Below are 23,056 nucleotides of genomic sequence, written 5' to 3' on the forward strand. Positions count from 1 at the left end.
CCATCTTTTAACTTCAATGAGTTAAAGAAAGGAAAGAGTTATATTTTTAGGTTCCATAAAGAATGTAAGGAAAAAAATGAATTTGTGGTACACAGTGAATGAGCTTTTCTGTATAACATATTACATAATTTACAATTGCAGGTAAAATTTGTTGTTTTATAGTTTTTTTAAATTTATTTGACGGCATTCAACTAGATTAATTTTCTCAAGAGCCAGTTAAGCTTTATTAACATATTTGCAAATGGTAACTATTATTATGAATGTTTAAGATAGTGGTGGCAGCTGTGGAGCAAGACTTATATACTATTGTGATATTTAAAAGCCTCAATTTTTAAATTGCTTTATGGCCTTTCTCAGGATCTTTAACGCTACTAATATCATATACATATGCATAAAAGTAAAAATTCTAAAAATTTGTTTCTTTATAATCTTTTTAACATGCTTTTGTATTTTGTAAGAAAAGTCTTAACTTTGGGATTTATTGGGGGAAGGGGAAGAACTCTCTGTTTCTTAGCAAATGATTTGAAATAAACACTGTTATTTTTCAATCTATTCTATTTCTGGATTTTACTAAACTTTTCTAAGGGCACCTTTTTCCCCAGTACAGTCTCGTAAGAATTTTTTTTTAATTGAAAATATTCACAAGTTTATTATAAGAAGAAAAAGAACTTTACAAAAGTTAGTGAGCCAAAAAATATCATCATCTTTCATTGTTTCCATATTTCTCTTAGGTATTTAGGTGATAAAACTTGAGGTTGAGATTTTTGGAGAATTAAAAAGGATGTCTGGAAATCAACTTTATTTAAAAAACAAGCTGAAAGTTTAAAATCTCTTCTTCCTCTTAAGTTTGGTTTTCAAATCAAAATTTTTCCTCCTTTTTGTAGAATACATATTACAGTTTATGAAGTTGCTTTGCATACTGGAACTTTTATGCCTTTTTGAAAATATTTTTTGTCTAGAATTGAAATTCTCAAGATTATGCCTGAAACTAACCAGAATACAGAAACAATGGATGTTCTCCTGGTAATCTACATGCTCTAGGTGACATTTGTCTGCTGTTATTCATAGTACGTTTAATAATCTGTGTTCTATGTGAGAGTTAAGCGTTTGGAGAGGCCCATTAGCACTTCTAGTTTCCTAGAATAGCATTTCTTGGGAATATGTAAGCATATGATTCCAAAACATTTGATTATTTCAGTTTAAAAAGTTAGCTTCCTTTTGACTTTTATTACAGAAAAAAATGCAATCTTTTTTTTTCTTTAAAAGGTAGTTCTTTTTGCTTTTATATTAATGATCACCTAATTTGTCTTTGTGTAGACATGCCCATGTAGTTTGACAATAACCTTCATAATGCTATTCTTCCATAATGTTGTCTATTTTTTATTAAAAAACAAAAAATTTAGAGACAGAGTCTCATACTGTCACCCAGACTAGAGTACAGTGGTGCAATCATGGCTCACTGCAGCCTTGAACTCCTGGGCACAAGTGATCCTGTCACCTCAGCCTCCTGAGTAGCTGGGATTGCCGGTGTATACCACCCTGCGCTGCCAACATTCTCATTAATAATTATTAAAAATGAAAAAGAAGCTAAAACATTTGACTGTTCCAATTAGATGACTTAGTCCTTGGTTTTCTGGTAAATGAAAAAGTTTTACATCTATGTGATAAAAGAGAATGGAGATTACTTTCCTTAGAGTTATGTAACATCCACAAAAGAACTTAGCTAGACTATTTGTGCAAAGCTTATTAACCTGAGACCCATGGACCCAGGAATTCCATTGCTTCTTGTAATTGTCTACAAAATTATTCAAATGTACAGTTTCGATTACTAATACTTTTAAAAAACAAATGCTGTTCCTTAAGAATGCTGAAAGAAAATTAGAAAAACATAGTTTGATATATGCCTAACTACATTTTGAAAGATGGAGCCACTCTCTTTGGCATTACTGTGTTTAATGCCATCCCCGAAACCCCACTCCACTAATCTAACCATGCATTCAAGTGAGGGACTGGTGCCTCTCTAGCATCCTGCTTGCACAAACCTCCTTCCCCTTGTACAAGCTCCTAACTTCAGAGCTTCTTAGGGCCATTGTATTTTTGAAGAAACCATCTTAGAAAGATGGTCTCTAAATCAAACTGACAGTAGTAGGATCCAGAGTCACCTTGGTGCTTCTGTTCTTTGAGGTTTCAGCTTTAGGCACTCAGTCAAAAACAAATCCACTGCAGTGATTCAGAATAGCCTGTAATGGAGAAAGAGGGTGGAAAGGAGGTAGAAAATGATGTATCTATTTCCTTTAGAAGAAAAGAAAGGGGAAAAGAGTTAAGCATAAAGCAGAGTAATACGAAATAAGAATGAATAAGAATGAATAAGGTTGTAAGAGGTAGGTCTAGCAAGAGAATGAGGGAAATTATTTGCAGTATGGTTAGAATGTGGAGGAGTTACTCAGAAGACTTGAGATAATGAACATGACATACTTTGAAAAGTATTAAGGATTATGCAAATACAAGGGACCAGAAGGCTAATAATGTGAAAGGGAATGTAAGAAAGGAAGGTTGTAGATATAAGCTCACTGTCTTAGTCTGTTTGGGCTGCTATAACAGAACATCGTACAATGGGTAGCTTATAAACAACAGGTGTTTATTTCTTATAGTTCTGCAGGCTGGGAAGTCCAAGATCAAGGTGCCAGCCAATTAGATGTCTGGTGAGGACCCACTTTCTCATAAATGGCACCTTACTGCAGTATCCTCATGTGGTGGAAGGATTAGCTATCACTCTGCATTTTACTATCTATCTATCTATTTATTTATTTATTTGAGACAGAGTCTCGCTCTGTCGCCCAGGCTAGAGTCCAGTGGCGCGATCTCGGCTCACTGCAAGCTCCACCTCCCGGGTTCACTCCATTCTCCTGCCTCAGCCTCCTGAGTAGCTGGGACTACAGGTGCCCGCCACCACACCCAGCTAATTATTTTGCATTTTTAGTAGAGACGGGGTTTCACCGTGTTAGCCAGGATGGTCTCGATCTCCTGACACCGTGATCCACCTGCCTTGGACTCTTATACTGCTGGGATTACAGGCATGAGCCACCGTGCCTGGCCCTGCATTTTATTTTTAAAAATTTATTTATTTAGTTTTGAGATAGGGTCTTGCTTTATTGCCCAGGCTGGAGTGCAGTGGCATGGTCACGACTCACTGTAGCCTCTAACTCCTGGGCTCAAATGATCCTCCTGCCTCAGCCTCTGGGATAACTGGGACTACAGGTATGTGCCACCACGACAGGCTAATTTTTTATTTTTTATTTTCTGTAGAGATAGGGTCTCACTATGTTGCCCAGGCTGGTCTTGAACTACTGGTCTTGAACTCCAGCAATTCTTCCACGTTGGTCTCCCAAAGTGCTGAGATTAGAGGCTTGAACCACTGCACCTGATCTGCAGTTTCTTTTATAAAGACACTAACCCCAAACGCCCCCCGCCCTTAATATCATTACCTTGGGGGCTAGGATTTCAACACATGAATTTAGGGGGCAACATAAACATTCAAACCATAGCACTCACAAGTAACATGTATGAGGTAAAGGTGAATTATTGTCCAGTCTTATGAGATCTTGTCGTTAACCTTGTTGCTAGTACCTGTAATTTGACAAAAATAATTGCAGATGTTCAGATAAGCTAAAAGCTAAAAGGATCCTTAAAACTCACCTAGGTCCACCCCCTCATTTTACAGCTCAGGAAGCAGAAGCTCCCTGTAGTTTCATGACTCAAAGTCACAAAGCTAATTCATAGTGCAACTCAAGCTTCTGATTCCCAATTCAGCATCACTTTATTCATTTTTATCATATTTTGCTATTTATATAGGTTGAATGGAAGGTTTTAAAAGATGATCATTGTCCTTATTTTATCATTTGTCTATAAACTGTTTCTCCTAGATAGAACATTTTTTAAAATGTCATAATAGAGGATAAGATACTTATTGCACTGATTTTTCCCTCTCCCACCAAGTTGATTGTTCTGGGTTCTTTTGCCTCAAGAATATTTGGCTCTTATTACCTGCATATCACTTCTCATAATGGTGGGTGGTTGTTTTGTCTCCTTCTCTAGATTCAAGCTCCTTGAGGGCTCAAGAAGGTTGTTTTCATCTTAGGATGTCCTAGCCGGATATGGCTCTTGCCACCTAGGGAGCTGTGAGTGCGTGTGTGTTAATTTAAATGTATTTTTTTTCTTTTTTTTTTTTTTTTTTTTTGAGACAAAGTCTTGCTCTTGTCACCCAGGCTGGAATGCAGTGGCACGATCTCAGCTCACTGCAACCTCCGCCTCCTGGGTTCAAGCAATTCTCCTGCCTCAGCCTCCTGAGTAGCTGGGATTACAGGCGCCCGCCACCATTCCCAGCTAATTTTTATATTTTTAGTAGAGACGTGGTTTCTCCATGTTAGTCAGGCTGGTCTCGAACTCCTGACCTCGGGTGATCCACCCACCTTGGCCTCTCAAAGTGCTGAGATTATAGGCATGAGCCACCGCCCCCGGCCTTAAATGTCTTTTATGCTGTTAATTAAAATGTCTAACTCTATCATTATTTCTAGTTCTTAAAACACTTTGTTAACTGTTACACATTTCCAGTGAGATGTAAACAAACAGTTTGAGAAATGGCAGATCAGGGGTTTAAGCAAATTAGGGTAGATTAGGAAACAATTAAAAAAAAGGTTCAGCTAAAGTTAAATGGAACAGCAGGAAGCCAAATGATATGCTTTACAGATAGAATAAATTGTGGATTGTTGGAGCTTAATAGGCAAATGTTTTCATTTTAAGGGTTATAAAATAATTTTTAACTGCAATTCCTGTGCTTAAAAGAAAGAAAAGCCCTTTTAAGGAAAAAAAAAAAAATGAGAAATTGAGAAAGTACTATTGATATTTGCTGTTAAGATTTTTTTTCTCTGAGCCTGCTTCAAAGCAGCCTTTTCACACTCAGTCTTCTTCTCATTTGTAGAAATGATATTGACCCTTTGAAGATTTTTTTGTCCAAACTCTCATAGTTCATAAAATTAAAAGTCAAGTTGACAGTCTGTTTCAGCCCTCTCAGCCAGAGATCTTCCTTGACCATGGTCCTCAAGGGAAGTGTGGGGAGGTGATTTTATTACCATTTTGCAATAATTGTATAGTCTTATTTCATCCTCCAGAGCTTTTATTTCAAGCAAGAATGTGTTTGGACTTCAGAGAATTAAATGCATACGACTTACACATTCACAAACCAGTAACAAGAAGGGACTAGGAAAAGGAAAACAGTGCAGGGTAACTTATTTCTAAAACATATATTGGGAGAGAAAAGGAGAAAGAATTGCTAACAAAGCTGGCATATAGCCGTAAAGAACTTGTCTCCCTCTTTAGCCTATTTCAGTTGGATTTTAAACTCCCGTCCTATTGAGCAAGAATACCAGATACTTGCATCTAATAGTAAATGTGGCAAATACTCGATGAATTAATTGGAATCAGAATCAGGATGAAGTGGAGAACAGGACCCTACTTTAGTATCTGGAAGATTCTTCTACTACTGCCATTATTGGTTGTAGAAATCACTTGAAAGGAATCCACTGAGCAACAGCTCTGGGTTTAGCATTTGGCCTGGGGCTGTGAGAGATAGAAAAGTGGAAGTTCCCTGCCCTCAAGGAGTTTCGAGGCTGCCTAGAGGACAGAATCAATGAACTTGTCACCATAAATCAGGTAAGTTAGGACATTTTGAGGGAATTCAAGTTCAGTAATGGTTTAGAGGAACATTGAAACTGTGGGATTTGATATAGCTGATGGAGGTATGAGGACATGAAAATTGAGTAGGGTAGGAAAATGAAATAAGGTTTTATTTACTTCTCTTTGTGTGTTTCTTTGTTTTGTTTATTTCGGCATTGTCCTTAGGGTTAAGAGGAGGAATGGCATGATGCAGACTCAGAGATGAAAGACATTGATAAGACTGCGGGAGAAGCAAGAAACTAAACTAAAAGACTATTCATGACCATTTAGGAGAAAGCAAAAAAAAAAAAAAAAAAGAAAAGAAAAAATAACTAGATAGTTAAGATTATGGAATGCCTTGAAAGCAAGCTAAGAAGTTTGGATTTGATAAAGGAGAAAATAAGAAAGTACCAAAGGTTTTAAGTGTATGAATGGTATTGTTGAAGAGGTGTTTTAGGAAGCAAGAGGACCCGGAGGCAGAGAGCTCATTGGAAGCCAGTCAACATACTGGGAGGCTGGCACTGAGGTAGGGCCCAACACATAGAAAAGAGCATTGAAAATGAATGAAGAACAGTCACGGTGGGTCGTACCTACAATTCCAGCACTTTGGGAGGCCGAGGCAGGAAGATCACATGAGCCCAGGAGTTTGAGACTAAGCAAGCCTGGGCAACACAGTGAGGCTTTGTCTCTACTAAAAATAAAAATTAAAAAATTAACCAGACATGGTGACACATTTCTGTAGTCCCAGATATTCAAGAGGCTGAGGCAGGAGGATCCATTGAGCCTAAAACGTTGAGGCTGCAGTGAGCCATGTTCATGACACTGCACTCCAGCCTGAGTGACACGACGAGCCTTGCCAAAAAAAAAAAAGAGAGAATCCAGAGTAAACTTACCAACTAAACAGAAGCAATGAAGGAGGAACCAAGGGTCCCACTGAAGGTTGAAGCTTGGTGACTATAGAAAACTTCCCAGACTGATTAGGCAGGGTGAAGGGGCCCTGATAGTAAGGCACTACATTTTCCCCTTTCAGACAAAATGTTTTAAACTAGTGTGGGAGGGGGAGGGGAAGTAATATGCTCATAAGGGTTTTTTTTTCTTAAACTAGCAAAAAGGTATTCATTTTTCCTCATGATTTTAATGGGCTTTTGGTAGTTTTAATAAAACAGTGTTAGGGGCTCTGTTTTATTTATAACATTTAGAGCTTATATTTATGTTAGCCTATTAATGTCATTTATGCTGAATAAATATAGTGGAAATATTTTATGGAATGTGGAATAATGTAAGTCATTTTTATATCTTTCTAAATAAAAAGGATTGATTAAACAGAAATAGCTATAAACTATTCTTTTGGAACTTCCATAACAGGACTATCAGGGTGTCTTGCACCTAGTAAGTGTTCAATATATACTCCTTGAATATGTAAATATAAATAAACCCAGAGCTAGGCCATTAGGTGAACTAGACATGAGGTGAAATGGAACATTCATGGTGGGTGCCGCTCTTGTGGGAGAACAATGGGGAGAAGTTTATCTGTACCTGTCTATAGGACTTTTGGTGAGACAGGATTACCTCCATGCATTTGGCAGGAAGCAGGAAGACAGAGTGCCCCACCAACAGCTTGTAAGTACTGTGAAACCTTTTCACAGGCATCACAGGAAAGATGGGGTGCAGAGTTGGAATAAATGAAAACTGATTCTCCAATAGTCCATTTGGCTTCACCCTATTACATTCTAATTTTGTGTGTATATATAAGAGATTCTTTCCAACAATTAATAGTGTATGCAAAAAGCAGTGTATTTTCAACCCTTGCAAGCAACTTGGACATATTAGAGGTTGGTTTTCTTCACTCTGGATATAGAGTTCTAGAATATTTAGGGTGATACAACATCTGCTTCCTCTGAGGACAAAAGTGAGGATCAGAGTAAAGAGATATAAAATGTATGAGAACATTACAAAAATATTGGCCATATAAAAGATGCAGTTTATTCCCATGTTACTTACATTTTTCAGTGAATATATTTTTGCTATTGTTTCTATGTACGCAGTAACAGCATTGTTAAAAATCCTCCGAAGGGAATTCTGCCTTTGTCTGAAATTATTTACCATAGTAGAGATGTTTTTACTTCTAGTTTGTATATGTGAAGTAAACAAAAATAAATGATTTTAAAAATTCAATTTCTTTACCACCAATATCCTCATCCTTTCAAACCCACTTTTTATTGTGTTTCAGATTACCATATATTTTGCACCTTTTTGAACTTTTGAATCCTGGTAATCATTTATTTATTAATTGTTCATACTTAAGTTCATTTTCCCCTACTATTTGCTATTATCATGTATTATAATGACATATTTGCTCTTTCACACAATCATTTTTTGTTTGAATCATAAGATGTTTATGGCAGTGTGACGTTAGCCTATATGTCACCTTTTACACTAGTGATGATTATGACATGCTTCATCTGATTAGTCATGACAGCAAATTTAATGAGTGTGTGGAGAAAAGTACCAGTTTGCCACACACTTTTGAGGCCTTTTAATCATCTTGGGCCAAAATCCTAAAATACATGTGCCATATGCATTATATATTGCTTAGTTTTTCTGATCAAACTTCGGAATATTACAAAAATTACAGTGTGATGGTATTGCCATAAAACTTAATTTGAGAGTTTAATAGGAAACTGTTTATGTTTCACAGGGATTTTCATCTTTGTTGAGAAGTTTTATTGCTTATAGCCTCCATGAAAAATACCTACAATGAAAAAGTAGTGGTGTTGGTTCATAGCTAGATAGGATTGCTAGCTAGATCTTTATGCAACAAAAATGATTACAGTCACTGTATATCACAAACAGGCAATAGGTATATATTATATGTTAAAACCAAATGGCTTCTGCTTTCTGAATCTCTCTTTTAGTCCCTGTCTTGTATTGTTCGCATCCATTTTGGTGCCTCTTTTCTCTGTCCTTCCTACTCTGCCAACTCTCCTCCCCAATTGTTGTCATACTCCTGATCTCTAGCTTCAGGATGATAAGCCCTAGTCTCAATTTCATTGACTTTTGTGATATTTTGACTTTCACCCTCAATGTTTTTCAGACATCTACACTTAGGACCATCCTATGACACCTGTCACTGCTTCACTCTCTTCTGCATTATTAATTTTTCCCTTTTCACTAGCTCATTCCCATCATCATCTCAACCTTCCCTGTATCTCTCTACTTATAAAACCCTCCCTAATGCTACATCTACCTTCAGATACCACCCCATTTCTCTGGTCATTTTTAAAGCAGACTCCTCTGAGAATTTTCCACACTTGACATCTCCATTTTTTTCATCTTCTTTTTCCCTTCTACGCATGTTCAGGAGGTGTTTGCATTCACACCACTCCACTAAAGAAGCTCCAATCAAGGACTCTGTTGATCTGTTCTTTGGCAAACCTAATGACCAATTCCTAGTCCACTTAGCTACAATAGCTAGCAGCTTTTAACAAGCTGCCCTCTTCCTTCTTTTTGAGATTTTTTTTTTCACTAGGCTTTCTATCCTCTAGGTTTTCTCTTACCTCATTCCTGATCAGTTTTCTTCATTGGTCCTTCCTTGTTTTGGAAGGAAATCGTGGGAGTCTTTCACCTCAGCACAGGCAGTAAAAACAATATATTCACCATAGGGAATTAAAATAAAGAAAAACAGTAATAAAACTGACTAAAAGTTGGCCTGCTGTATTTTCGTTTTTACCATGTACTGGCACTTCTAAATATTGTCAATGATAAATCACCTCTTGCATCTGGGTGTAGACACTATAGTGCCCCCAGCTTTGATATGCCTTGTGTAGGAATGAATCCCAGGCTCAATCATGGACCCTCATTCTCTAGATTATCTCATTGGATCTCATCTCAAAAACTTAAACCACCTTTAATGCATTGCCCTCTCTTCCCCTCCACTTGCTCTCTTTGTTTCTATATCTCTCTCTGTTTCTGTCCCTGTCACTCCACATACACACACACCTTCATACCCTTGCCTACTTTACACCTTTACTTGCATATATAAACAGAAAATCTCAAACTAAACATATTCAGACCTTCTTTTTACTCCCGACTTGTTCCACCTGCATTTTCCCTCATCTTAGTAAATGGCATCTTAACTCTTATTTCTTGGGCCAAAAACATTGGAATAATTATTGATCCTTTTCATTTTCTCCCATTCCTCATTAGACCCATTGGCAAGTCCTATCTACTGCTCTTTTGAAATATATACCAGTTTCTCTACTGCCTCCTTGATCCAAGCCACCATCATCTCTGACGATATCAACAATGACTTTATTTTACTTGACTTCTCTGTATAATTTTATACTTGTGATTCCAAGGTTTTTTTTCCTTTGGCCACTACTTTACCAATCACTCCCCAATCCTATGTCCACCTCTTTTTTTTTTTTTTTAAATGATCTCATTATTGCAGTGGCAAGATCGTAGCTCCCTGCAGCCTCAAATTCCTGGGCTCAGGCGATCCTCCCTACCTCAGCATCCCGAGTAACTGGGACTACAAGTGTGCTCCATCATGCCTGACTAATTGTGATTTTATTTGTTGTAGAGATGGGGTCTTACTGTGTTGACCAGGCTGGTCTTGAACTTCTGACCTCAAGTGATCCCCCATCTTGGTCTCTTAAAGTGCTAGGATTACAGGCATGAGCCACCACTCCCAGCCCCTCTTTGTTCTTTCTCAGTAACCTTTATCATTCTTCAATGTCACTTAATTTCTTAATTTTTACTCCCTAGAGTTTTGCCCTTAGCCCTCATTGTCCATACTATATATATTCTAAGAAGTGTCATTTACTCACAAGTCATTGGTTAATAACGTTTTCAAACATATTCAACTTCCAAGATCTAGTCCCATAAACTTACATGTTTACTAAATCTCTTTACTCAAATTCATGTTCAAAATTGAGCTTATCATCTTTTCTCTTGACCTAATATTGGACTTTTTAACATTTCTTTTCTCTCCAGTGAAATGTCTGTTCTACCTTTCTCTACAATTTCTTCTAGACAGTTATACTTTGAAGTGTGATGGATGCTATAGTGTCTGTTTTTTTAACAGCGAGACACCTCTTCCTCTGCTTAATCCTCTGCAAAGCATCCCACAGATGAAAATATGATCATGGCACCTCTGCTTAAAACCCCCATGCTGCCAAGATCCAAGGAACTCTTTGCCAATACATGCATTCAGGCACAGGAGAAAATAAATTGGCTATGTCTCAGAAGCCATTTTTTCTACTGCTTACACAGTCCAAAGAGAGCAATGTGCCAAATCTCATCAATCTGTTTGCTCATTAGTGAATGATTTATTAAATAAACATTTCATGGATATGCATAAGTATTGTCTCGAAAATTCATAGCAGGTTCCAATAGCACAGTTTTCATTCTTGGCACAAGATAGCTTTTCTAATCTTCCTTTTCTGGGGCTATGAATATTTTCACTAACTTTTCCTTTCCAGATCTCTTTCACTTATGTTTGTATCCATCATTGCCTAGGTTAGTTCTCATAAGTATAATTTGGTGTATATAACTATATAAATTTGACCGTTTTGAATGTGATGAGATGCAGAAAGTTCCAAGCCAAGGATTATTTACATAGAATTCCAGAAACTTTACTGCATCTTAGGTTAATGGTAAATTTATTTCAACAATTATCATGTTGGTAAAAAACATCATCTAGTTATCTGAGGATTTTCTTTTATGGCCAAATATAATTCACAAAATAAATAACCCTACCTATGAGAAGCAATACTTTCTCCCATGTATATAACTGTAAAGAGTAGTTTATTATAAGTAGTAGTGATACATTCCATGGCAGGATATATAAGCATTAAATATTTAGAAAGTATAGTAGCAAGATTTTATTTATTTGTTTTGCTTGTGCACCTAGAGATGGTGATAACAACTTACATTTCATCCTTACAGTGACCAGGTGTGATAGCAAGAAAGGAGGTAATTGTATCCCCATTTTACAGATGAGGACACTGGTGCCAACATATTAATAGATCAGTTTAAATTTTTACAGATTGAAGAAAAGGCTTCCTTATTGAGCTGCTTATTTTATGCATTTCCTGTTAAACACTGCCTTTGTGAAAGCTCTAAAGTATTATCTATCTTTGGGTTCATTATGAATTGTTTTCAAGAAAAAGAAATGTTTTGTGTCTTAATGGTGTGTTCAGTAAGGCATATCATTTAGGTGACTGCAACATAGGGAATAATCTAGAAAATTACTCAAATCCAGTATTTGTGTACGGATGAAAATTTTTACAGTTTTGCAGACTGCCACATTTGTAGGCCTATATATTCTGAGATTGTTTGTAACATATCATCAAGTTTTTCTCTTACCAGAATGTGGATGGTGGAAGTTTGGTGTGGGGAGCAGAGGATCCCTTCTTTTACAAGGAAAAAACTTACCTAGGGCTGACTTGTATATTACTACCATTCCTTCAAAGTTCATATTCTGTCACTGTCATTTTTGTTTATTTTCATTTTCATTTTTTGAGACAGGGTCTCACTTTGTTGCTGAGACTAGAGTACAGTAGTAAGATTATAGCTCACGTAACCTCAAACTCCTGGGCTCAGCCAATCCTCCTGCCTCAGCCTCTGGATTAGCTGGGACTACAGGCATGTGCCACTCTACCTGGCTAGTTATGTTTATGTTTTGTAGAGACAGGGTCTCACTTTGTTGCCAGGCTGCTCTGGAACTCCTGGGCTCAGGTGATCGTCCTGCTTTGGCCTCCCAAAGTGAGTGCTGGGATTATAGGAGTGAGTCACTGCACCCAGCCTCACTATGATTTTTGTAAAAGGCCAAGCCTTTACAAATTGATACACATACTGCTGTTATTGCAGCATGTGTAAAATTTGCTTAGGGATTTACTTTAAAAAAAAAAAAAGCTTTCAAACTACAATGCTTAAGAAATCAATGTTTAGTTTTGTTAACATTTGCTACCTCCAAAATATCTGCACAAATAATAGTGATATTTTAAAGGCCTAAAACACTAACTTAACTGATGGACAAAGAGTACATTACTTATAAATACAGTCTAAAAAGCCATAAAGTCATAGTACCAAATTGATGTAGTCTTTTCTTTGAGTAACTTGTGTTCAGCAGGATTGGTTAAAGCCCGAGAAGAATTATGCATAAGTACAGTTACTACTTATTCAGTACTATACACTTTGTATTTATTAACTTTTCTCCTCATTACCATCCTGCAAATTTACTATTGTTTCCACTTGCACATATAGAATCCTGAATTTCAAGGAGGTTAAGTAACTTGGACAGTATCAAATAGCTAGAAATTGGTGGAGCTGGGATTCAGGCCCAAGTGTATTTGGATTTGGTTCTTAACTCCATGGTGTTTTTTCCTTGCTCCAAGAGCAGCCAACATTCTCCTAATGAAATACTTCTTTGAACAACTTAGGTTTCTGAGGGCAGGGTTGCTGTAGCAGAAGTCGGCAATTTTATGTCACTGATATCTCCCTTTTATCTTTGCTTGCTCAAACTTCTCAAGCAAAAAGAATAAATCTCAGATAGTTAAGAAAGAATTGACCATTATTTCAACACAGGGATTATGTTCTCTGATTCTTCACAGCAAGTGTGAATGATGGTTTCATGGATAATGGCTCCAAAGAAATATGCCCAAGTAACTCATTGTGATGAAAATAAAATATTGGGAATTATGAAATTAGAGAATCAAGAAAGTATTTTTAAAAACTTGTGACATTGATTCAACTCTATGGTTGTAGTCATTTAAAAACAGTGCAATCTTAGAGGGAGGCACCCATCATCACAGGTCTTTGAGATGAAAGTGTAAGAGAAGTTATAGAAGCTTCCAAGAACCAAATAACAGGACTGAGCCAAAGAAATGCAGCTTGCTTGAGAGTAAAGATACCTTTGTATGTTAGGCCATTTTTGCATCACTATAAATAAATATCTGAGGCAGAATAATATATAAGGAAAAGAAGCTTAATTGGCTCATGGTTCTACAGGCTGTATAAGCATGACACCAGTAAGCTTCCAATCATGACAGAAGGCAAAGGGAAGGCAGGCACATCACATAGCAAGAGTGAGGTTAAAGGAGAGAGGAAAGGGGAAAGGTTCCAGACTATTTTAAACAACCAGATCTTGCATGAACTGAGTGAGAACTTGCTTATCACCAAGGGAATGGTGCTAAACCATTCATGAGGGATTTGCCCTCATGATCCAATCACCTCCCACCAGGCCCTACCTCCAACACTGGGAACCACATTTCAACATGAGTTCCAGAAGGGACAAACATCCAAACCATATCACTCTATAAGGAGTCTTTGAAAGAGTTAAAGGAAGTAAAGATAAAGAAGTACTGCTGGATAACTATTTTTTTCTTCTCTATTAAAAAATAATTTCAAAAGTCTTTTGACCTAGTATACAGCTATTTGAAAAACCTAGTAACTGTGGAGTAGAAAATAGAGGCTTTCATGAATTAAAAACTAGCTGTGAGACAACATTGGATGAACCCTATCATGAAAACAGAAATATTGTATGATTCTACTAAAGCAGTCTAAAGTATTTAAAATAGTCAAATTTATAAATCAAAGAGTAGTATAAACAAAGGATATAAAGTTTCAGTTAAGTAATAGGAGTAAGTTCTAGAGATCTGCTGCACAACGTTGTACCTATAGGCAACAATACTATATTGTGCACAGAAACATTTGTTAAGACAGTAAACCTCATGTTTAGTGTTCTTACCACAATAAAATAAGAGCTGGTTTTGAGATAGGAAGCAAAGAGTTGAAATAACTACCCAGTGCTCACCATGAACAAAAGCTATTGTTGGGTAGAAAAGGGATCAGTTTATGGATAGGGATAAGTTTCCTATGCTGATGAGCAACCTAGCAAAACCAGCACAGTGTGCTGAGGAATGAACCTTGTTCTAGACAATATAAAGAGAAATTTTGATGAATCCCATAAGGCAGTGGTCTCCAATTTTTTTGGCACTAGGAACTGGTTTCATGGAAGACAGTTTTTCCACAGACGGAGTGGTCAGGTGTAGATGGTTTGGGGATGAAACTGTTCCACTTCAGATCATTAGGCATTAGATTCTCACAAGGAACACATGACCTAGATCCCTTGCAGGTGCAATTCATAAGAGGGTTCATGCTACCATGAGAATCTAACGCTGCCTCTAATCTGACGCAAGGTGGAGCTCAGGCGGTAAACGCATGCTTGCAGGCTGCTCACCTTCTGCAGGGAGGCCCGTTCCTAACAAGTCACGAACCAATAGTGATCCACAGCCCTAGGGTTAGGGACCCCTGCTATAAGGACTTAAATCTAGATAATTGGGCAACTGGTTGATAGAAGGAAACACGATTTTACGCTGAAATTATCCTCACAGAAGTTTGATCTTTAATTTCAAGACAATCAGAAATGAAATAGATTCTTATATGGAGAAATATATTAGGAATTAGTAAATTTAAGAACAAATGTTTTAATAAAAGCACTTTAAAATATAAGACATTAAGAAGATGTATATAAGTAATTTATTGCAACTAATTTATATCAGGAACTTATTAAATTCTTTTGAGGCTCCATTACACCGAGGTCATAGATGACTCAAGAAGCAGAAAGAAGTGATCACAAATTCCTGGCTGATGAGGCCCCAGGAGATAGTACTCCCTAACTATATAAAAATAACTTCTGGGTAAAAACAGACAGGGCAGGGCAAAGGAGCTTTACTTTTCCAGAAAATAAAAAATTACAAATCCAGCCCCATTCAGATAATTGACACTGGAGCATCCAATGCACTTCAATCTATTACTGCCTGGAAGAAATAATTTAAGAGAAAGCACTACAGGTCAACAAAGATGATGTTGCTTGGTTACTCAAAACCATTTGGTAGCATGCTGAGTTGCTCAGCTTTTTAGAAGAGCAGTCTTTGTATCCGCTTAGGAAAAGGATGGAGAAGACCACTTGAAATCATTTTTAATTGTGAACTTGCTTTATCTGAACACACTGACTTGACTTTTGCAATGCCAAAACAAGTTCAGAGGGCATTGTTAAAACGTCGACTACTAAGATAATAATAAATGTTGAATTTGATGTATTCTTCTAAATACTATGCTTGTTGTGATGAGTTTGCTTTGAAGCGATGTGAGCCTTTTTTTTTTTTTTTTTTTTTTTTTTTTTTGGAGGAAAAAAAAAATTTAGTTTTCAGGCTGCCTGGCTCAGGAGTCCTGAGGGCTGCCTAGAGGCAGTGCTGTCCAGCGGGGAGGTACAGAGCTTTGGAGTCACTCCTTCAAATCTCACTTCTGCTGCTCTGTGCCTTTGGAAAAAGTTAAACTGTCTGAGCTTTGATATCTCATCTCTTCTATAAACACAGTGATTTTTTTTCTGTTGCAGATTACCGTGAGGATTAAGTAAGAAAATGCAGGATACATGCCTAGCACCTAACAGGTTTCCAAAAATGATAATTTATTAGTTTGCAATTAGAGAGTTGCTAATATCTTTTATTGTATTCATAGGCTCTAAAATATCCTTTTACAATTAGTCACATAGCTCCAGTAGAAGTGGGAAAAGCTTCAAAAGTAAAACAGAAAAGGCATGGCTAGAAGGGCTGAGGAGTGAAGGTTGTTTGACACTTGTGAACTCTATCATAGAATTTAGTCTTTTTCTCCAATTTAAAAAAAAAAAACAGTAAGAGTTGGGCTTATTGTAAATGAAAATAACATAGGATTCATAATGTTGCATAGGAATACAGAAAATGTTTTTCTTTCCCTTTACTATTTTACACCAGTTGGCTTAATATTTACTCTGGTGGTATATATTTTATTTTGTATGCTAAACATTTTGTAAGAATAGTACTATACTTTATTGTTTAATGCGTTAGCAAATTATTGGGAGGAGGTGAGATGTGGAAGTTTCATAGGCAAATAGTATTAGTACTATGCTTGGCAGCTTGAACATATATCCATTATTTCAAAAATTCCAGTTGCCTCTAAAGTTGTGCTGAATGCATCCCAAATTTTGCCCATGGCTGTTGCAATCACCTAGTACAGGTTAAATTTATTCCCATATCTTGATCTTGTAATTCTCTGCATAAATATCTAGACTGTTAAAAAATTAAAATTCCAAATCTTTCCTTGACCATGAGATTTGTATGGATTATAGTTTTGCAAAATTGTTACCTATATTAGCAGTGAGGGGACAGGGGTGGGGGCGGAAGATTTGCCAGATGGGAACGTGATGATTTTTGAACTGAGATTAAATACCTGAAAGCTGTCAGTTTACTTACCAGAATAAGTATTGCTTGTTCAGGGAAGGAAAAGGTAGAAATGAGTAATGAGTTGGAGACTCATTATGGAGAGGCTTAGGGGTAGATGTGGTAGTAAAAGGTAGTGGGAAAAAGGGCGGTGAGAACTTTCATTCTTATGATCAAAAGGAATTGACCAGCCAGGCGCGGTGGTTCATGACTCTAATTCCAGCACTTTGGGAGGCTGAGGTGGGCAGATCACAAGGTGAGGAGTTCAAGACCAGTTTGGCCAAGATGGTGAAACCCCATCTCTACTAAAAATACAGAAATTAACTGGGCATGGTGGTGTGTGGCTGTAATCTCAGCTACTTGGGAGGCTGGGGCAAGAGAATTGCTTCTTGAACCGGGACCCGGGAGGTGGAGGTTGCAGTGAACTGAGATCGCGCCACTGCACTCCAGCCTGGGTTACAGAGTGAGACTCCATTTAAGGAATGGGAACCTTAAACATTTTGGCATTAAGCTTGGTTTTTGTAGATGTAACCATTTAGGTTAGGCTAAAGAAATAGGTGATTAGAAGAATTCAGACCTGAATGAGAACAACAAAAATGAACACTAGAAATAAATGCAGAATTAAAAAAAGGAAAGCTACTTGTAGGATTTAAAAACTATGGTTCAATCTATCGTTGTGTTTAAGAGAACTATCCCTGAAATAAAACTGTGGGTTCAAATCCCAGCTCCATCACTTGCTATGGGTGTCATAACACACATAAAGATATCATTCAGTACTTGGCACAGAGCAGATACACTGTAAAATGTTGTTGTTGATGGCAATTGTGATGATCAATACACTATTCCACAGAAAATGATGTTGATTACTCCCACATTGTGTTAATAAAAATAGCATAATTTGGCATAATTTTCAAATGTGTGATTATCACCAAATTGACAGGATAGGGTAGAATACCGGAAAAGCTAAGTCAATGGCATTTTTTAAAGAATATTAAAACACGGAAGGTCAGGTGCTAGAGAACACAAATTAGTAATCTAATTAAATCACCGGCAAAAGAGACAAATCGTGTTAACAGCAGTCAGATCTGTTATTACAGACCAGTTATTAAGGTGATATATTGTAAGATGCTATGTATCATTACTAGGTTTTAAACATTTCATTTTACACAGGCAGAAGAATATAGATTAATCATTTCATTTTATAAGTTAAAAGCTCCTTTATTAAAATATTTATATTATTTGCATGAAGAGAGAAACACATGTTTAGATTGAGGATCTAAACATTCCTTTATGAAACTATTTGTACAAGTAGCTCTCATTGGAGCAGTCTCTAAGTACCACATGACCTAATTTGTAAGATTAAACAACAGTTTCTGATTTTGAAATTTTGTACATTTCATTAAATCACTATCAAATGAAGTAACTTTAATATAGCACCAAATTATTATTTGGTTATATTTTATATTCAAGGAGCCTATACATATGTTATGAAACAGCAGAATTTTCACCGGTCTAGAGAAAAGTTGCTTTCCTCACAACTTGGTTTCTGACCTTTGCTAAGACTAGGCAAACCTTTACAGGCTCCCAAATATTGTGGTATTACAACTAGATACATTGATAATTTGACAGACTTTTATACCAGACAGACAAGGGTTTCATTCCGGGCTGTTGGTTTCTAACTTTGTGACCTGAGGCAAATTACTTTAACCTATTTAAACTCTAGCTTCTTGATTTGTAAAAGAAGGATTAATAATTGCCTCATTATGTTCTTGTGAGGATTACACGATGGTTTCTATACAAATAGCTTATCACAGTACCTGGCAGAGATATGAACTCAATACTTTGTCGTTGTTTTATTTTTACTTTCATTAATCTTTAAGGAATAGCAGTTATTTGGTCAAAGTCACCTAGGTACTACTGACATTCATTTTGAACAAGTCTATATATTATATTGAAATGTGTATGTGGAGGTAGTGGTAGAGATTTTCTGATAAATTATGTTGATTCTTCACTAGAAAAAAGGGAAATGGTTTTCTCATACACACACATATAGAGAGAGAGCGGGGATATTGTCTGCATTTGTATTATCTGTGGTATAGTTGACAGAGCTCTGAATTTAGAGTCCTGAAGCTCTGGGAAGCAACAAGAAAGTTCTCATCTTCAGATTCATCTGTTTTAGGATATAGGATATAGGTTAGTATTTTCTATTAAAGCATCTTAGGTGACTTTGATGTCTTACTCTGTCCTGACTTGAGCATCCATGAAATGAAAAGCTGCATTTGAGAAAATCGAAATTTATTGGGGAAACATACCTGGACCATGTGAAAATTAATACATCATGATAAGTGCTGAAACATACATGTAAGCTAATCATGATAGGTGCACAGAGGAGGCTTCACGTGCTTTTGGTTCTGAGGGAAGAATAGGAGGCTAACGGGAAGAACAAAAAGGCATTCAAAGTCAAAGGAATCACGTTGATCAAGGCATAACAACATGAGAAGTTGTCAAGAGAAAGAAGGTGGACTTCTTGAGTGACAAGTAGGATGTCCATTAAGGCTGTGATGTATTTGGAAGCTACTCATGGATTTATAAGTAAACATTGAGAATAAATTTTTTCTTTCATGATGAATTTAACATAATGGTTTTTTGGTGGGGGAGCACTGCGTATTTATTATGATTGTATTGTTTTTAAATAGATTACTACTAAAGGTCAAAGGTTTTATACACAGCAGGAAAGACAATTAATAAATGCAATAATAGTGCCTTGTTATGCACTTCTATTTTCAAGGTTAATTATTTGTTTAATGAAAGTCTTCAGAGTCAACCAGAGATGCCATTGCTAGAAATAGTAAGTAAACATGATTCCCTTTGGCAGTTAAGAATTATGTGACGATTTTTTTTAACTTTTTGATAACATCTGGTCTTTTCAGATGTTAAAGACTATATCATGTTGCACCTTTAGTTGTATTATTTTCTTTTACTGTTACTATTTACATAGTTCTATCTTCATTTTATGCATGAGGGACTTGCGGTTTAGTGAGGCTAAGTAATTCACCCACACCTAGAAGTGATGGAGAAATGATTTGTACTCAAGATTCTATCTTCTAAAAAGATAACTCTTGAGATTTTATGAGGGATTGGATTGGAAAGACAGGGAATTTGAGGCATATAGATGATTATAGAGGCTGCTGAAATGGTCAGGAAGGAGAAGAAGACAGAGGGAACAGAGAGCACCCATGACAAGAGACTTGGTAAAATGGAAACAACAGCAGGTGGTGACAGATGGTGACTTGGTGTGGAGAAGGAATGAGATGTCAAAGGAAATTTTTGAGGTCCAGTTGTTTTGTTTATTCCATAGGTTCCCCTACAATAGGGTGCAAAAAGGAATCACATAGTTAGATGACTATATGATTTGTGTTTGGTGTTGAGTTTTGTAAACCAAAACATTGTTGGCTCCTTTGCTCTAAAGCTCAAATAAAAGATGAGAATAAAGATGTGGATTTGCTGATGATTTGGACTTATTCTTCAGGTGTCCCCTCCAGAGCCTGATGTTTGCTTTGGCACATCAGCTATCATATACAGTAATTATTTTTTCTTTGCTTTCTGGTACCTTATCAGAGAAGCAAAAGTATGCTCATAATTTATGTTATGTGCTATTGTCACTCTTAACACATAATCCTATAAAATGTATGCTTGGTCAAATAGTCCAATTACAAAAATCATAATGAGCCTTTCCTGTTCCCATATTTTCTCTACCTGTGTGTTTGTTCTGTGCTGCTAATAATTAAGAATTAAATCTAATCCTATCACTCCCTGGGCTCATTTTGCCAGCTACTGCTGACTAGGATATAAGGTGTGCTGAAGACTCACCTGAGCTTCACCTGATACTTATCTCTCCTGATTGCCAAATTTTGGGTTCCTGTGATATTAGCCATGATGTAAGAGCTAGATACAGCATGCTGATTACCTTTCACTCTGATGTCTTCTGCAGAAACTGCCTCATTGGGAGCCAGGACTTGTGATGATGATCTTACAGAGCAGCAGTTGAGATCAACCTCAGGTAATGGTTCCTATTCCTTCTCAAAATATTTCCCTGTCCTAAATGAGTTGCTTTTGTCATTCTCACAATTGATGTAATAAACATTCTCTGGAACTTCTCTAATTAGATCTGATCATATGCCATATTCAAATAAAAAGCAAAATCAAATAAATTCAATAATTGGAAGTATATGTAAATTGACTTTACATTTCAGAGCAGTTTTAGGTTCACAGCAAGTTGAGAGGAAGGTATAGATTTCCCCAATATCCTCTCCCCTGACACATGTATAGCCTCCTTCATTATCACTGCCTGCCCACCAGAGTGGTACACTTGTTCAGTAATGAATCTGTATTGACACAACGTTATCACTCGTACACCGCAGTTTTCATTAGCGATTACTCTTGGTGTTGTACATTTTATGGGTGTGGAAAAAAGCATAATGACATATGTCTACTGTTATAATGTCATATAGAACAGTTTCACTTCCCTATAAATCTTCTGTGCCAGTCTATTCATTGTTTCCACCTTCTTGACCCCTGGAAACCAATGATCCTTTATAGTCTCTATAGTTTGACTTTTTGCAGAATGTCATATAGTTGGAATCAAACAGTATGTAGTTTTTATAGATTGGCTTCTTTCACTTAGTAATATGCATTTAAGTTTTCTCTATGTCTTTACATGGCTTGATAGTTTATTTCCTTTTCGTGCTGAATAATATATAATCATTGTCTGGATATATCACAGTTCATTTATTCACCTACTGAAAACAACTTGGTTGATTCCAAGTTTTGGCAATTACAAATAAAACTATTATGAGCATCTGTGTCTAGGCTTTTGTGTGGACATAAATTTTCAACTCCCTTTGATGAATGCCAAGGAGTACAATTACTAGATTGTATGATAAGAGCATGTTTAGTTTTGTAAGAAACCACCAAACTGTCTTCCAAAGTGGTTGTACCATTTTGCATTCCCACCAGCAATGAATGAGAGTTCCTGTTGTCCCACATTATCACCAGCACTTGATGTTGTCAGTGTTCTGGATTTTGGCCATTCTCATAGGTGTGTAGTTGTATCTCATTGTTGTTTTCATTTGCATTTCCTTGATGATATGTGATGTGAATTTTTTCATTCATGTAATCTTTCATATGCCTATTTGCCATCTGTATATCTCCTTTGGTGAGGTGTCCGTTAAGGTCTTTGGCTGATTTTTTAATTGAGTTGTTTGTTTGCTTGTAAGAGATGTAAGAGTTCTTCGTTTATTTCATACAGCAGTCCTTTATCAGATATGTATTTTCCAAATCTTTTCTTCCTGTCTGTGGCTTGTCTCATTATTTTCCCACAGTATCTTTCAAAGAGCAAAAATTTTATTTTTAATGAAGTCCAGCTTATCACAGTATCTTTCAAAGAGCAAAAATTTTATTTTTAATGAAGTCCAGCTTATCAATTCTTTCTTTCATAGATCATGCCTTTAGCATGGTATCTAAAAACTTGTTGCTAACCCCAAAGTCATCCAGATTTTCCCTTATGTTATCTTCTAGGAGTTTTATGGCATTGTGTTTTGCAGTTAGGTCTGTAATCCATTTTGAGTGAATGTTTCTGAAAGATATAAGGTCTGTGTCTGAACTCTTTTTTTTTTTTTTTTTGTGGATGTTTGTAGCTTCCTAAAGAATAAGTTAAAACTTCTGCTAATAATTTTTCACATCGATATTTATATACTATGAAACTTCACCCAAATTAGAGATTTTATACAAAGTATATATTAATAAGCTGGATATTATTTTTCACAAGTCAAAGAGCCTAGTCGATGGAGTTATTTTTGGTAATTATTGAATTTGTTGGATTTTGTATAGTCATGTCAACATATCCTCTAATCCTTTTGCTTTGGTGTATATATATATATATATATATATATATATATATGTGTGTGTGTGTGTGTGTGTGTGTGTATATATATATTTGTTTTAAAAAGGCAGTTACACCTTCTTAGCTGCATTATATTCAGATAATTTAAAAGGAACTTCACTCCTACTACTACAACACACCT

General features: G+C 36.4%; 1 protein-coding gene across 1 annotated transcript in view; it reads left to right on the plus strand.

Moving 5' to 3' along the window:
- Positions 1–23,056, plus strand: part of ZFHX4 (zinc finger homeobox 4) — a 188,888-nt gene that overhangs the window by 133,271 nt on the left and 32,561 nt on the right. Inside the window, 1 exon segment of the mRNA XM_008000930.3 lies at positions 20,965–21,033. Coding sequence (XP_007999121.3) covers positions 20,965–21,033 — 69 coding nt within the window.

This window comes from Chlorocebus sabaeus, chromosome 8, assembly GCF_047675955.1.
Source record: "Chlorocebus sabaeus isolate Y175 chromosome 8, mChlSab1.0.hap1, whole genome shotgun sequence".
Lineage (NCBI taxonomy): Eukaryota > Metazoa > Chordata > Mammalia > Primates > Cercopithecidae > Chlorocebus > Chlorocebus sabaeus.